Source organism: Corvus moneduloides, chromosome 5 (genome assembly GCF_009650955.1).
Source record: "Corvus moneduloides isolate bCorMon1 chromosome 5, bCorMon1.pri, whole genome shotgun sequence".
Classification (NCBI taxonomy): Eukaryota; Metazoa; Chordata; class Aves; order Passeriformes; family Corvidae; genus Corvus; species Corvus moneduloides.
The window spans coordinates 36171587-36186433 of NC_045480.1; the positions used below are offsets into that span (position 1 = coordinate 36171587).

The following is a 14847-nucleotide window of genomic DNA, read 5'->3' on the forward strand; positions in this document are numbered from 1 at the left end:
GAGTGAGTCTGTTGGTTTTGGTTTTCATCCAGAAAGTAGAAATTTGTGTTTTTAGGTACAACACCATTACTGTGTATTACTTTGACAGACAAGCCAACTTTGAACTGCCAAGCCAACCACGGCACCGTTGAACTTCTCCATGTAGAATGAGCTCATTTAGATCCGTAACTTCAGGTGTACACATCGCTTTTCAAGCTTGATTCAGACAAAGTGGTAAAAAGCTCTCACGTTACATACACCTATATCAGATTGAAGCAAAGATTCTGCAAAACACCTGTTCGGAACACAACTAGATAATGTTAAAAGTTTTGCTGAGAGTCACATCAGAGTCCAACCCATCTCATTGCAAATAGGTGTGTTCATGCTCTTGTGGCATTTGCAATATCTATTTCCACTGTTCCCCCTGATTCCTGCCACCATCCAAAGAGCAAACAAGACCGTCTTTGTGGTTTACAGGTATTTGGTACTATTTTTTCTGTAATTATACAGAATAGGAGACTAGTCAGAAAAAACTGGGTTGTGGTAATACCATTACTTTGATCTCAGGCAAGAGGCACTCTTCAAAATAAACTCCCGTCTTTTCCTAACAGATAATTATGTGAAAATTGAGTTAATTTTGGCAAGCTGAGCCAAGTTGGATGGGGCATTGCTTCTGTTACTATGTAACAGGGACAAACAAAATAGGGAATGGATGTGGCTGGCCTGGCAGGATTACATACTGGAACAGGTCTCTGGCAGGTCAGAGCACGCTACTGCCACATACCAAAACACAGAGCAATGAAATACCTGGTGCTAGTGCTTGGTAAAATCCCTTCCAAAAATGATCCCTTTTTTAGCCAGAAATGAAAGGAAACAGGTTCGTTACTGTTCTCATGCTGTGAGGGCCCTATTCCAATGTGGCTCTGGTGGGTTGAATTCTTAGTATGAAATAAATGTTAAGTAATATATTAAAATATTAGGAACAGGATCTGAAGCAAACATTGACCCAGATCAGAGCAATTTTAAAGACTGTTACAATAAAGCTCTTATTAAATGAATTTTTATACCTGTTAAAAAGTCTTCTAAGGCATTTTCAGAAAAAAAAAAAAAAAAGTAGTGTAATATGTCAATTCTGGAAAGAAATCCAGCAGTGGAATCCTGTAGGCTTGCTGAAAGTGTTCCAGAGACCCACAGGAGGTACAGGGCTGAGAAAGCACGTGGAATACAAGGTTCTCCTTGTGTTTCTCCTGGGGCTGCGGGGCCACTCGGCTCCGGCCACAGGCAGCACAGCATCACTGGCCCAGCCTGGCGGGAGCCCTGCGCAGGGTGGAACAAACAGGGCATCATTACAGTCCAGCAACATGGATTTAAAGTGCCAGATCTCCTATCTCAGACTGCAGCTGCCAGTGAAGCTGTCTCTGAAGCTTATAAACATATCAATACTGTTGGACAGATTATTTCCACAGAAAAATTGATTTGGTTTCGCAGGGATAAAGTGATGTTAAACTTAACTGAGATTTAATAGTGAAAGCTGGAAAGCTTTTCACTGGATTTAATTTAATAATTTAACTGGAAAGCACTAGCTGTGTAGCTTGATATGTTTCTTCATTCAAATGGAAATAGGACTTTTACAGAGGAGTCAAACAGTCTTTTGAAGACAAAGTATTCTTTAATATTAAGGGGGAGATATCTGTATTTGACTTGCTGTACTAGACAATGAAGCTACATATTAGCAAACAATCTGAAATTATTTTTGAAAATAATTTTTGAACCCGTTGACAGTTGCAACAACAGCTGTAACAGCAGATACAATGACAACCTTTTCTGCATATTCCCCTCACTCACCACTGTACAAAACTTTAAAGAAAATGCAACCTCATGTTATTCACAATGATTTTTATCTGATGGATCCCCAATATAAAAAACACCTTTGACTTTGTTTTCGTATTTTTGTAATGAAAGAATTCTTAAACCTCACTCTATAATTTAAAGAGGGAGTACATTTGCCCAAGATTTCATGTTAAGGCACAATTTATGTGCAACACATTGATGCAGTTATACTACATATTGTAAGATATTTTAACTGTGAAATATTAGTAAAAATCCTTACACTACAACAAAAGATTTTAAATATAGTAGAATGGCAGTTGAGTCAATGCTTTAGATCCCAATCATCAGTCATGGGGGTGCATGTTCAGTTCTTACCTTTGCTCTCCACCTCTGCATCAACAATTTTATATACCAGGTTGTAAGATTTCTGTGCTAAAAGACAGATGGTCTTTCATTTGACAAAAGCAAGATCAGATGCTGACTGATCAAAAACTATGAATTTTAACTTCTGAAACTGAATTCTTCTTCTGCAAGCTCCATGGAGTAAACAAAGGAAAAACATTTTCAAAGAATATCTGCAGAAAGTAAAACATTAGGTTCCAGCACCCATGTACGTACAAAAATGGGGTTTTAGGTTGCAAAACAGCTGAGCATTCTCTCTGCCCAATATATTCTTACACAAGAAACCCTGCAATAATACTCCAGAACATTGCCAGAATGAAATTTTACCATTTTGAAGAGGGAGGAAAAAAACAACAACCGGGATTTTTAATTTCTAATCTCCATCCCACCTTTCCAGCATGGTGGCATTGTTATTTCTATAGTTAAATGAGGGCATAGCTTACCTCTATATTGAGGATTGTTTGATAAGATCTGCTAAATAGATACCTGATACTAATTCCAGTTTTATAACAGTTGCTATAGAAATAATTCTGCCAATTTTTAATTGCAGTCTCATTTCATGTAACTATCAGGAATTTAAATAAATTTTAAAATTTATTTTAAAGCAGCAGCAAAAAATGTAAGAACAGGTAAAGCAGATTTCTGCTTATGTGCCATCAATTAAGCTAATAAAGAGTACTGTAACCAAGGCATCTTTTCCACAGGTGAGCAATTCTAAGAATTATTAATAAGAATAATAAGTATAATATTTGCCTAATAATTAAATTCTGTACTATACACAGCTTTAAAGTTTAAATATTTTTAGTATTCTATTGCCATAACAATTTTTCCATTTGAGCGTAGATTTAGTAAATAAAAATATATATGCACAAGTATTTACTGCTGGTCTGTCATACTATATGCATGTTTATAACTAATACAAAATGTAAAAAGAAAACAAGCATTTTAAATGTGCATAGCATAGTTAAATAATTTCAATAAATTTTCTATTTGTTCCTTACAAAGCCTTTAAAAAAAAAAAAAAAGTTTATAAAGAGTTTTAGCCTCCAGTGAAAGTATAAGGGGGAATGTTGCCAAAGATGATCCTATTAGAAAATATAATTTTGTAATCTAGATAATTTAAATAAATAGATAATAAATAGATAATCTAAACAAAACATAAGTGAGCTTCTATTTCTACTGCTGTTAAAGCACAATAGCAAGTGGATGAAAAAAACATCTACTCTTTAAATTTTACTTTTGCTGTAGAACCCTGTGTGTAAAATTAGTTCAAATTAAAAAGGGGGACAGTGTGAAACAGCCACAATATTTCAGTCATTCTAAAAACAGGTTATAGTTGCTATCAATAAAGTAATTCTATTATTATATTATATATTTGGAAGTGTGTTTATGGGTTTCACAGTTTGTTATCAATATTTTGGTAATGTGTAGATAGTTGCTTACTTTACAAAGCATCTATTCACACAGAGGTGACAAAAATAATTGTCTGATGACAATATTCTTATTAAAAAAATGACATGGCTATATATGAAATTAGGACTTTTTCTTTGGATTATCAAATAACTTTTTTCTTTGGATTCTCAACAAACATTTGTATAGAAATCCTTTTGTTCTCATTTTACAATTTTCAAAGTTCAAGTAATTGACCTTCAGGAGGAATCAACTACGACCTTTCTGTCCTTTGACAATCAAGGTTAAATCAGCATTAACCCCCAGAGTGTTATTTTAAGCACGATAAAGTACAGAGGAAACACCTCATCAAAATGGGTTAAGTCGTATTCCTGTTCCTAATGGTGAAAAAGGATTCACTTTGGCCCACATCAAAGCATCATTCAGTGAAATAGCAGATTTTCCATCTTCGAGAAAGAACACAGGACCCTGTAAAGCAAAAATGTTTGGGAAGGGAAAGAAAAAGAAATTACACATGTATTGTATAAAGGCCACCACAACAGAAAGCACATTTCATCTGAGGAGAACATAAAAACCATGTTCAGACCTGTCATCTAAGTTCATGCAAAAATTTTACCCCCTGACTTAAAACTCTGGTAACAGCTACACATTATGAATTGAGGGCACTTATGTTCCCAAATCTGTCAACACAGCATTTCAAAATATTTAAATGTTTAGTTTGATGTATTTTATTGTTATTTTATATATGCTTGTCAATTATTCCAGAGTTAAATTTAGCCTGAATTAGAAACTGAGGTAACAAACATTTTTCTTCTGAATAATGTCCGTATTTCATCATTGTCTCTGCTGATCTATGCTTTTTCCTATCCACAAAAAACCCCCTGATATAATGCCTCCATGAATTGTTTGAAAACAGTCTACAGGGAGTCTACAGAATAATTTGAAATATTCACTATGAAAAGGACAAAATATTCATCTGATAGAAAAAGAGTTATTTGCTAATTTATTAATTTGACAAAATCTGCTCTCAAAGCTGCAGTTGCATTTCAGTGCTTTCTGAAAGAGTTATGCTCTCAAACTTGCTACATAAAACTTGTAAACCCATACAAGTAGGCTGCTCTACTTTAGTATTAATTAATTTTGACTTTTGAGCTGATCTGCATGTTTAAAGCCATGACTCCTAATGTATGCTAATCCAGAAATAAGTATCCTGTAGATGACAAGCTGGTGACACCATATTTGGTATTCTTGTTGAATGGATTATAACAGTGGCAGCTTTGCATGGCTGTTAGCAAATGTTGAGAGTACAGCCATAGACAGAGACCACTGATCTAATGTGGAAGTGTTGAGAACAAGTTTTTTTACACTGATGGTGAACAGTTGAGAATTTTGTTTACCTCAAAAATCCCACTAGCATTTTGTAATCTCCAATTTTTGTCACAAAACTATCCATCCCTCTTAGACTCTAAACCACCCTGTTACTCTTTGGGCTGACATCTTACACTGGACAGAGGAAACAGACTTGGCATCACTTAGGAAAGTAAATTCAGGCATTGTCTGGAGTCAGGAGTAGTGTTTTCAGGATCTTTCAATTTTCTCTTTATTAAAATAACAACATATGCTAAAGAGGTATTATAAGGACTAATGCATTTTAATCTTTAAACTCTATGCAAGTGATGAATAAATATATTTGAATATTTAGTCTTCTAATAGCTGGATTTAATTAGTCATGAATTCCAAGTTTTGCAGTATGCATTTCCATAGTGATAAAAGCCAAAACCAGAAAAATGTTAGTATGTGGTTGAAGACAATTTCCTAGCTTTTATTCAAGCTGTGGTGAGGGAGTAGCCAATAAGATACATGCACTTTAGACAAAACATTTAGCAAAGGAAATCTTTCGCATGGAAATTAAAAGGTTTTGGATTTGGGAAATGACAACTACTTGATTGGGCAATTCTTTATATAGCCTTTCTTATATAGAATCTTATAGATGTCACCGCCTGTCACCTTTAACTCTACTCCTGTGATAACAGGGTAAACATTTTTCCAGGCAAATGATGGGAGGGACCTTTGATTTATGGCAACCTCACAAGTAGTCAATGCTATCAGGAAGAAAGAACACTTCAGTTCTCTGAAACCATACCTGGATCTTTAGCCCTGTCAAACAAGAGATATGAACATCTGAATGACTAGGAAGATTTGATCCAGTGACACAGTCTGGCCCAACCATCCCCTTCAGAGGCTCCTCCTGAATTCGCGATACGAGTACTGAGTACAGTGCTCTCTGCGATTCAGACGGTGGGGTGCATGGCAACTCATCCGTAGGCCTAGCAATATAAAAGAAATTTGGTTTTCAATTTTGCTTCTTAATTTGTGTTAGAAAGTAAGACCGTCAAAGCAGTGACCTTCAGACTTTACATAGGGAATAAAGGTACAACTAAACAGTTAAATACTACTACTCTCACTCATGGTAATTTTATGTTTTTCCACCTACTTGTTTGATTGTGTGCAAGCTCTCCATGCATCTAATTCCTCAGAAAGCTGTTCGATTTTCAAAGGTACAGATACTTCCCGTCTTTTTAAAAGCTGACTGAAAAGGAATGCAAGTAATTAAAGTCCAAATTAATCCCAATAATGACTGTTTTCTTAGAAGCAAAACATGATAGACAGTAGTAAAGTAAAACTATTTCTGATTGGATATGGAATAACTATGGAAATAAATTGATCCTTCACAATATAAACTATATTAAACCTTAATAATATTCATACTAGATATAAAAGTATAGATTTTGATTTAAATTTTATTTTCATTATCCCTATTTACATCTTATTTAATTTGTTCTATTTTTTTTTAATTTGAGGCAATTCTATATTTTAAGACCGTATGTGTTTTTATTTCTTAATATTGTCAACTTTACTAAAATTAAGGATCCATTTTGCCTATATATACTACATATGGTAAAAATGCAGTTAGAGAAACATGATTCAACACATGCTTTGGGACAGCCTTTTTTCACTTAGAGAAAACAGTTTCAAAGCCCTTGCAGTGGATGCATTTTTTATTTATCAAAATATAATATAAGGGGCAGTTATTACCTGACCTAATTCAGCCATCTTTCATTTGTGTTGGGATACCTTAAAAATGTCCTGCTTAAGCATGTAAGTTGTCCACCTTAAGCAGGTAAGTGTGCAGTTTAAGATGGGCTGGAAACTAAAAAACTGCTTGTTACTAGTCTATTAATATCCATATCAGAATAGCCTTTCTGTAAAAGCTTGTATTTCATCTTGTTACTTCTTTAGGTTCAGAAAAGAAAAAAACCAAACCAACAACAAACAAATGCTCCTTTTCCCAATCCTCTTACCAAGTTTCAGACATGAGGATAGCTAAGAAGAAAGACATGTTAAGTTGTTGAATTACCCTTGGTAATTCTGATAAAATATCAGCAGGCATTGGAAAGCTTGCAATTCTATTAAGGTGTGAAAGGACTGAATGACATAAACATAACATTTATTCTCGATGAAGAGATAAATAAACTGAGATGATAAGCAAAGCTACAGTGGTTGGTTAGAGCAGTTAGTGGAGCAGTAACAGCTAGAATAATGCCAGCATAGCTTGCACTATAAAATCAGGGACATACTGGAAATGGCCTTGCTATCCAGCAAGTTAGGGGACAGAAAGAGGAATTGACAGCCCCAAAATGTGAAGAAGTGGAAGTTAGTCAGCTGGATATCATTACCAAACCAGACAGGAAGACTAAACAATTGTGGTTATTCTCTAAGGAACACTAAAGTATTCTATGTAAGCCTATTTTATTTACCATATAAAGATTATTGATCTTAATCTTTCTCCTTCCTAGTCCAAGTTGGTTGGTTCAAGTTCAAGTGGGGTCAGATGAAATTGAGTGTACCAAAAGAAATGAAGTGAGTCAGGTTGAGTAGGGCCAAGCGAATTGGGCCAAGCTTCATTGGGCTGGGTCAAGCCAAGTGGAGAAAGTTGGGTCACGGGAAGTGGTTGAGGTCAGGTTAGGTCAGGTAAATTGGGTCAAGCTGAGCTGATTGAAGTCAGTCAAGTTTAGTCTGGTGGGCCTAGTCAGGTCAAGTCTAGTCAGGTGGCTGGTTGGGGTTGAGCTGGACAAAGCAGGCAGCACCAGGCCAGATCACATCAAGTGGGCTGGGAGTCATTGGTGTCTGGGAATATTAGCTTATTAGTCATTAATGTCTAGAAATATCAGGTCACTGAATAACAGGAGGTCAAAGTGGGTTTCTTGGTGAGAATCAAGCTAGTGCCCAGTCATGGGCTCCAAACTCAAAGCTACTCCTTTTCGGTACTGAGGAAGTCTTGGCAAATGTTCTACAGGTAGATACAAATTAAAGTGTTACTGGCAACATATAGTCACACCTGGCAGTGATGCTGAATACTCAGCTACTTCTAAAAATAGTTTTTCTTACAGAACTAAGAGTTTGACTGACACCCTGGTTTCACAACTTGTTGAGTTACCTCAGAAACTCATACATGTATAATGCATAAAGAAAGTAAAGAAGCTTGTACATGCAGGCATAGATATACCTTTACAACTTTATAACAGAACTGGGAACTCAGCTGTTTTGTGAGGGGTTGTGAAGAAGTGGGGTCAGTGTATGGTATATGCCATAATAAGGACTGAGATTACTCAGTGTTAATGAAAACACTGTATTACCTTGTGTACTCATACAGTGCAGGTACAATGCTATTGTACTGTCTTCTGATAGCAAGTAAAGCACCAACGTAGCCACACAGAATCAGCAACTCATTCCGAAATCTAGAAATGAACAAGTATCAATCATGAAAAACAAAAAGCATTTGCAAAAACATTAAACAAACTCATATTCACATTATAATTTTAAAACTTAATTTATCCATCCACCTTTTGTGAAGAATATATGTTTGCTGATTATGCTTACTTTCTGTGTCATGGAACTGTTAGAACAGACTCCATCTGCTTCATATTGATCTCCATCATTAAATCTTAAATGGCATGTACAACACAATTTTTAAGCACAATCATGTAAAGTTATAAAAACAGCATCACTCAGATATTTTAATATGATAGAACTCTAAATGTAAATAAAATTGCCCCAGATATTAGGTGAATTTCAGTTTACCAAGTTTCCACAACTTTTTTCTCCTTTTTGTTCCTCACATATATACTTGTGTAGGCATCTAGGCCTAGCTTCAACCATCCGTCATAAAGGTGAACCAGAGCTATCCAACTATTTTAGAGTTAATTCTGAGAGTGGCTGCCCAACTTTCCTTAAGACTTTGACATAAAAGTCCACATGATTTGTGATACCACTTCAGGGAACTGAAGCCAGAGCCGATCAAAGTGAAGCTCTTCACATAAAACCAACATTGATGCACACATTGTAAATGCTCCACAGAGAAAGAAGCAGTAAAAGATCTTTTTTTTTCTTGCTAAACCTTCAAAATTTGGGAAAGTTCCACGTTCTATTTTCCAGACTGGGAACGAGCATGTTGCTGAATTTTTTTTTGTGTCCCTTTTCTGGTAACAAAAACAAATGATACTGACAATGTGCACTTGTAAATTCATTCCAAAAGATTCCTTTAAGGAAAGTTCCACTTTTCTAAGTCAGGAAAATATACTCACTCACTACACTTAGGCAACATTAACTGTTCAGTCGGCATGTAACTTAGAAGATCAAGATACAGAAAGACTGAATCTAAAGTCCAATCTGAGCCACAAAGTTGTTCTGTTGAAAAATAAAAAGAAAAATATCTCATGAGGCAAGTTATACAAATGACTTCTGCTTTAAAATTGTTCATCCAAATACCTACCTTTCACATATTGAATGCCAATAGGGAGAGCCTTTTCAGGTTCTGTGCTTAACAGATAGTATTTTATTGTTTCAAATATATCCCCATCTGCATGAATTGTCTCTGCCAGTCGCATACATTCTTCCACATCAGGAAGGTTACACTGGAAAACAAACATTTTGCCAGAAAGTTACTGAAATGTTCAAACACTTCTCTAAGATGCAGAGAAATACTGATGTTTGCACATAACAATAAGAAAAAACTCTCTCTGAAGGAGTCATTGAAAGACATACCTGCATAAAATGTGCATTAAGAAAGCCATCTAGACCAGAGAACAGCACTGGAGGAAAAGGTTCTGTAACTTTAATTTAAGCAGTACCAGTTTTTATTGCTAATGTTTTTGTGAAGTTTTTACTACTGTTTAATAAGTATGCAGTCTGAGTTGCACCCTAAGGGAGTTATCAAAGCAGACCCTTCTGCTGCTGAAGAGGAAAGGGGGCATTTAAGGACATTACAGGCATAAGATATAAAACAATTTAGACTTGTACAGAAAGTCGATCTGCCAAAACATGATTAGGCTGCACATCTAGTAGGTTATAAATCATACTGACAGGTAATTCTGAAGATATAAGCTACTTCAGAAAGTAACGTGTCAGGGAAAGAGTACACAAAGGATAGAAATAAAGAACTAAATTTATTGTACAATACTGAAAATAAAGTCAACAAAGACTAATAGAGTCAAAAAGGATATGTTACATATAAGATTGTAGAGAAAAATTCATCCATTATTTGGCCTAATGCTTTTTGAAGTTAGTAAATAAATCAATACAAAACCTTATTACCATTCAGGTAAATCCTTTTTCATTGTACCTTTTCATGCAGGTCATTTATTTCTGCTATGCATCCAGGATAAAAAGCACATAGTTTTACTAACTGCAGTTTATTATCAGGAATCATCATAAGAAGATCAACTGCTAAATCCCTGCACAAACAAAAGATGACATGTAGTTATTCTTGATGGTTTATAATAGAAGGAAACTATTTTCTCTTTTACATTCCTTTTATAAAGAAGAGTTACTGAAAAAATACTATTTCCAGAGAAGTGCAGAAGCAACCTCAGTCTCTAAGACCATTTTTGTTCAACAAATAAGGCAACGAATTTTTCATCTTTTTGGGAAAGTAATTTGTTAATTTTCTGTTGCTTTATTTGGTTGAATTAAACAGCTGTGCAATTCTTAAGCATCAGAACCATCTCAAAGTGAATTGGAAGAATATGTGAGCAGGGATGGGAAAGGAGTGTAGAAACCATGAAATTTGAGAGAGGAAAAGATGATAATGTGGTTCTGTGTCATGAAACCATCCTCAAAATTCCAGGCTTCTAAAGCTTCATGACATCAACATAGGACATCTCTCGGTCATCCAGAACGACTTGGTGCTCATGTGATATTGAAATAGATTATATGAGAAAAGAATGCAATACCTATTTTCATCCTTCTCAAAGGAAAACTGTTTTAGCAAACTGACATTTCTGACATTTTCCTAAACTTTTTACCATTTGTTACCCTATCCTTCATGCAACAAACAGCTGAAGAGAATGTGTAATACTAGGAAATTATTTGGAAATTGTTCTATTTAAGTTTTAAGAACTGTTTATTCTGTGACTCTTCTATTCATGCAGATGTCATGTCTCCTGTGAACCTCAAGACTGACTTGCCCCTGTGTAAGGCAAAAAATCCTACTGATTTCCTCTGAATTTTCAGAATGTGGTTCTTAGCTTAAAAATGTTCAAGTAAGCTATTATCCAGTACTTGCAACTGCTTTCTATCCCACTTTCAAGTACTAATCACAATTAAAAATTAGGAAACTTAGATTTGAAAAGCGTGTGACTTTATTAAGGGAGAAAATAAGCTTAAACTTTCTCTAAAAAAAGCAAAATACCTGTATCCAAGTGATGGGAAGCTAAAAGGAAGACATTGAAACAGTATTGAACAAAATTGTGTATTACTTTACAGAGAAAATATCTGATAGCAAATAATTAAACTACAACAGCAAATCTAAGGGTCAGGGCAACTGGCTTCAACAACAACAAAAAAACAGCTTTCTATTTTATGCCTTTTGACAACCTAAAGAAACTAATGCCAAAAGGTCTTTAGAAAATCTGTGATACTATTACTGTATAACAGCCACTTTTCCAAGTTACAGAAGCACTCTTTCAGAATCTAGGATATTTCACAAGTTCTTAAGCTATTTTCAAGATCACTTACTCATATGTATTAATCTTCATAAACAATTTAAACATTTTTTTAAGTGATTAGAAATTGTCTTGTCATAAAACTGAAATCCAACATTCATTTGAAAAAAAAGTAATTCAAAGAAGCCCTCATATAATGGTGTACAAATTGTGCTACCTGGAACGATTTTTAAGAATCAAACTGAAAACACTGTTGCGTATAAAGATCAAAATGAGGTGTCTGAGTTTGCATATGCAGAATTCAGTGTCTCATATGACTAGCCTTTTGAATAGTAGAAAGCTGCTTTTGACAGTGTTTAGGTGTTAAATGCAAATAAAAATGTGTCCTTAAACACTCACACATTTCCTCAAGGCTGTAGATTTAGGAAAGTGCATGAATGTTTAGTTTTGACTTATTTTTTGGCTTGATTTTATATTTTAGAGCACTTCTAAAGACAGCCAACCAAAACCCAAGAAACATTCCACCAGTAACTGATTTCTGTATTAATCTATCAGGGTATATTAATCTATCCTTCTCGCATTCCTTTTGGTGTCTACAATTAAGTGCTTCACTACAGCGAAATGTTTCCAACTGATGGATATCCCTAAGCATAACAACCAGTAAAATAAAAAGGGAGCCCTTCAACTATCAGAGACCCTTGAACTCCAGCTTCCCCATACATGATCTTACGAATGCAGTGAACCAAGGGGATTATGCTGTGTGAGAATCTCTTTATTACAAAACAAAGAGATCCATGAATCTCTGATCTTTTCCTACAGAATAGAAAAAATATGCTGTAATGGCTGGCAATCAGAATCCAGGATTGCAGGGTGTTAAGTACAGCATGTGAAACCCACTGACAAATTCAGATGTATACCTGGGCAATATGTGCTACACCGCTTTAACATTTTCTCATCTATACCCATGTAGACTTCAGCATACACATGCCATAAGTTTACAGAAGCTTTGTGTACCTAAACATAAATGCCATACTATCACAAGCACTTATTACAGTCCTCAGATCACAGCAAGCTTTTCTTAAGGAACTGAAAAAAATATACACTATTTTTCTTAAATCCACATCCAGTGCTTCCTATTGGAGGCTACATAAAAATCACCCTCTACAATGAATGCAGGGAGATCAAAGAAGGAGCTTCGGACACTTTAAAACCTGCCAATGGAGTTACCAAAATGACCCTATTAAGACTGGTGGAAAGCAGACATGCTAAACCATGGCAAAATGAAAGTCACCAGTTTCTTATCTTCGCATTTTCTACAATGCTTCATTGTCTACAGCAAGCTAAATGTTCTGTAGAGAGGAGTTCCACTATGTTTCTCTCAGGCTACCTCGAAATACATCAGCAAATATTAACTGTAGAAGAAAAACTGATCCTTAACTGTTTAAGTGCATGTTTTCTATGAAATGTTAATTATGAAACAGTTATACAGCTGCCAAGTATACCTTAGGAAGGTTTTCTGCTTTTTCATTGTTAGATAAAAAACAAGAAGTTGTATTCTTCAAAGCAAAACCACTATAATGAGGAAAAGAAAATTTATGACAGAAAGCTTCCCCTATATGCAAGAGAGAAGTTACTTCTGCAGAATTAAATAGTAATCCTGTTTCATCCTTAAATCTTTTCAGCAGTCTTGTGTTCCTAATACCAATAGAAGATAATTCCTCAGACTCTTAGTTTTATATTTTTCAACCAAGTACTTAAAAATCACTTCACATATCCTACTTGGGCTACTGTTCCTTTTGACATTTTAACTCAATTCCAGCCTTACTTTTTCTGAAGCAGTTCTTGTTACTCAATATAAACTAGGACTTCATATGCTACCTATTGCCCAAGTAGCTAGGATTTTTTTCAGTGGGTTTCATACTCTGACAATGACTCCTCTCTTATTTACAATGCATACGGAATGTATTTTGAGATTAAAGCAGAACATTTGCATGCCCTGTACTTCAAAGGTCTAATACAGCAATCCTTGTTCAAGGAGCAATTTTTATTCTCCCTACCCATGGTAGTTGGATCTCTACAAAAGTTTCACAATGACACATCTTGATTGTTTTATCAGGGAGAAAAAAATAAATCTTTGGGTTAAGAAATTCTTACCATGTCATTACTGCCATATATTTTCTTGCTAGTAGTTCTAGGGCATAATGTGTTGCTTGTGCTGCACTTTCTCCTAAGACAGTACCCACACTGATTGCCAACTCCAGTTCATTTCCACGAATCAGATTTGCCATCGCAAGCTTGCTCAATGAAAAAATATCATTAAGGGACGTAAGCATTTTAGGGCATTCACCATGTTAAGCATATCACATTCACTTATGAGACTTTTTACAGAAGGACAAAATATGCAATAATTAAACTCAATTATATATACTTGGGGTCTCTTGAATGAGTAAATAATTGTGCACCACGTGTTAGTAATTTTTTAAATAACTAAATAGACTTCCTTTAGCAGAATCTTCCTTTATTCAACTGAAGAGATCACATAAATACGATGCCTAAAATGCATGATAGGAATTCCATCTAATCTTAAGGACACTAGAATTCAGAGTGTATATTTCCCCTCTCTTTCAATGAAATGAGACTCAGAACGCCAAGAAAATGAGAAGGATTGTCCTGTTCTTACTCTCTCTCAGCCACCAGAGTTACTGATAGGCATAGCAGAATGTCAGACCCTAAGAACTACACAACAACTTGAAATATGCCTATTTAGAAATACAGGCATTAACTGATTCTCAATTTCTCTCAGAACAGCTAATTGAGATGGAATTATACTTATTTGGGGGATAGAGGAGGAAAAACTTGTTAAGTCAGCAACAAAATCCAGAGAGACTGAGGAAAAGAAACAATTTGTAAAGCTACAAACAAATTAAAAAATGTAATGAAATGTTTCCTACATGTCAGTTCTATTTTTGTACTGAGGGTTGGGGGTTTTTTTCCTATTTACTTCTTCATTTAGACTGTAAATTCTTTAAGGCAGAAATTGCATCTTCTTTAGCAAAATAACTTCCAGTTCTGAATGGGTATTTTGAGTCACCATAAACAGTAACACTTAGATGTATACATCTAAGGTACTTAAGTATATTATCTAATATAACAAGATACTGTAAATACAATTCAAGATCATGCTACCTTCTGTACATGAAAGAAACCTTGAATTTAATAGAAT

The 14847-nt window shown here is 35.0% G+C and overlaps 1 protein-coding gene across 7 annotated transcripts in view; it reads right to left on the bottom strand.

Moving 5' to 3' along the window:
* Positions 1 to 1628: 1628 nt before the first annotated feature.
* The window catches only part of WDR17 (WD repeat domain 17), a 58738-nt gene continuing 45519 nt past the window's right edge, over positions 1629 to 14847 (bottom strand). For 4 of the 7 annotated variants that reach the window (XM_032110360.1, XM_032110357.1, XM_032110355.1 and 1 more), the window contains 9 exons: positions 13779 to 13918; positions 11372 to 11392; positions 10304 to 10415; positions 9455 to 9596; positions 9267 to 9369; positions 8319 to 8420; positions 6116 to 6211; positions 5765 to 5948; positions 1629 to 4089 (listed from right to left, as the gene is read on the bottom strand). In XM_032110360.1, coding sequence (XP_031966251.1) covers positions 3970 to 4089; positions 5765 to 5948; positions 6116 to 6211; positions 8319 to 8420; positions 9267 to 9369; positions 9455 to 9596; positions 10304 to 10415; positions 11372 to 11392; positions 13779 to 13918 — 1020 coding nt within the window. In that variant the 3' untranslated portion in view covers positions 1629 to 3969. The other 3 variants (XM_032110359.1, XM_032110356.1, XM_032110361.1) reach the window with 3 other exon arrangements.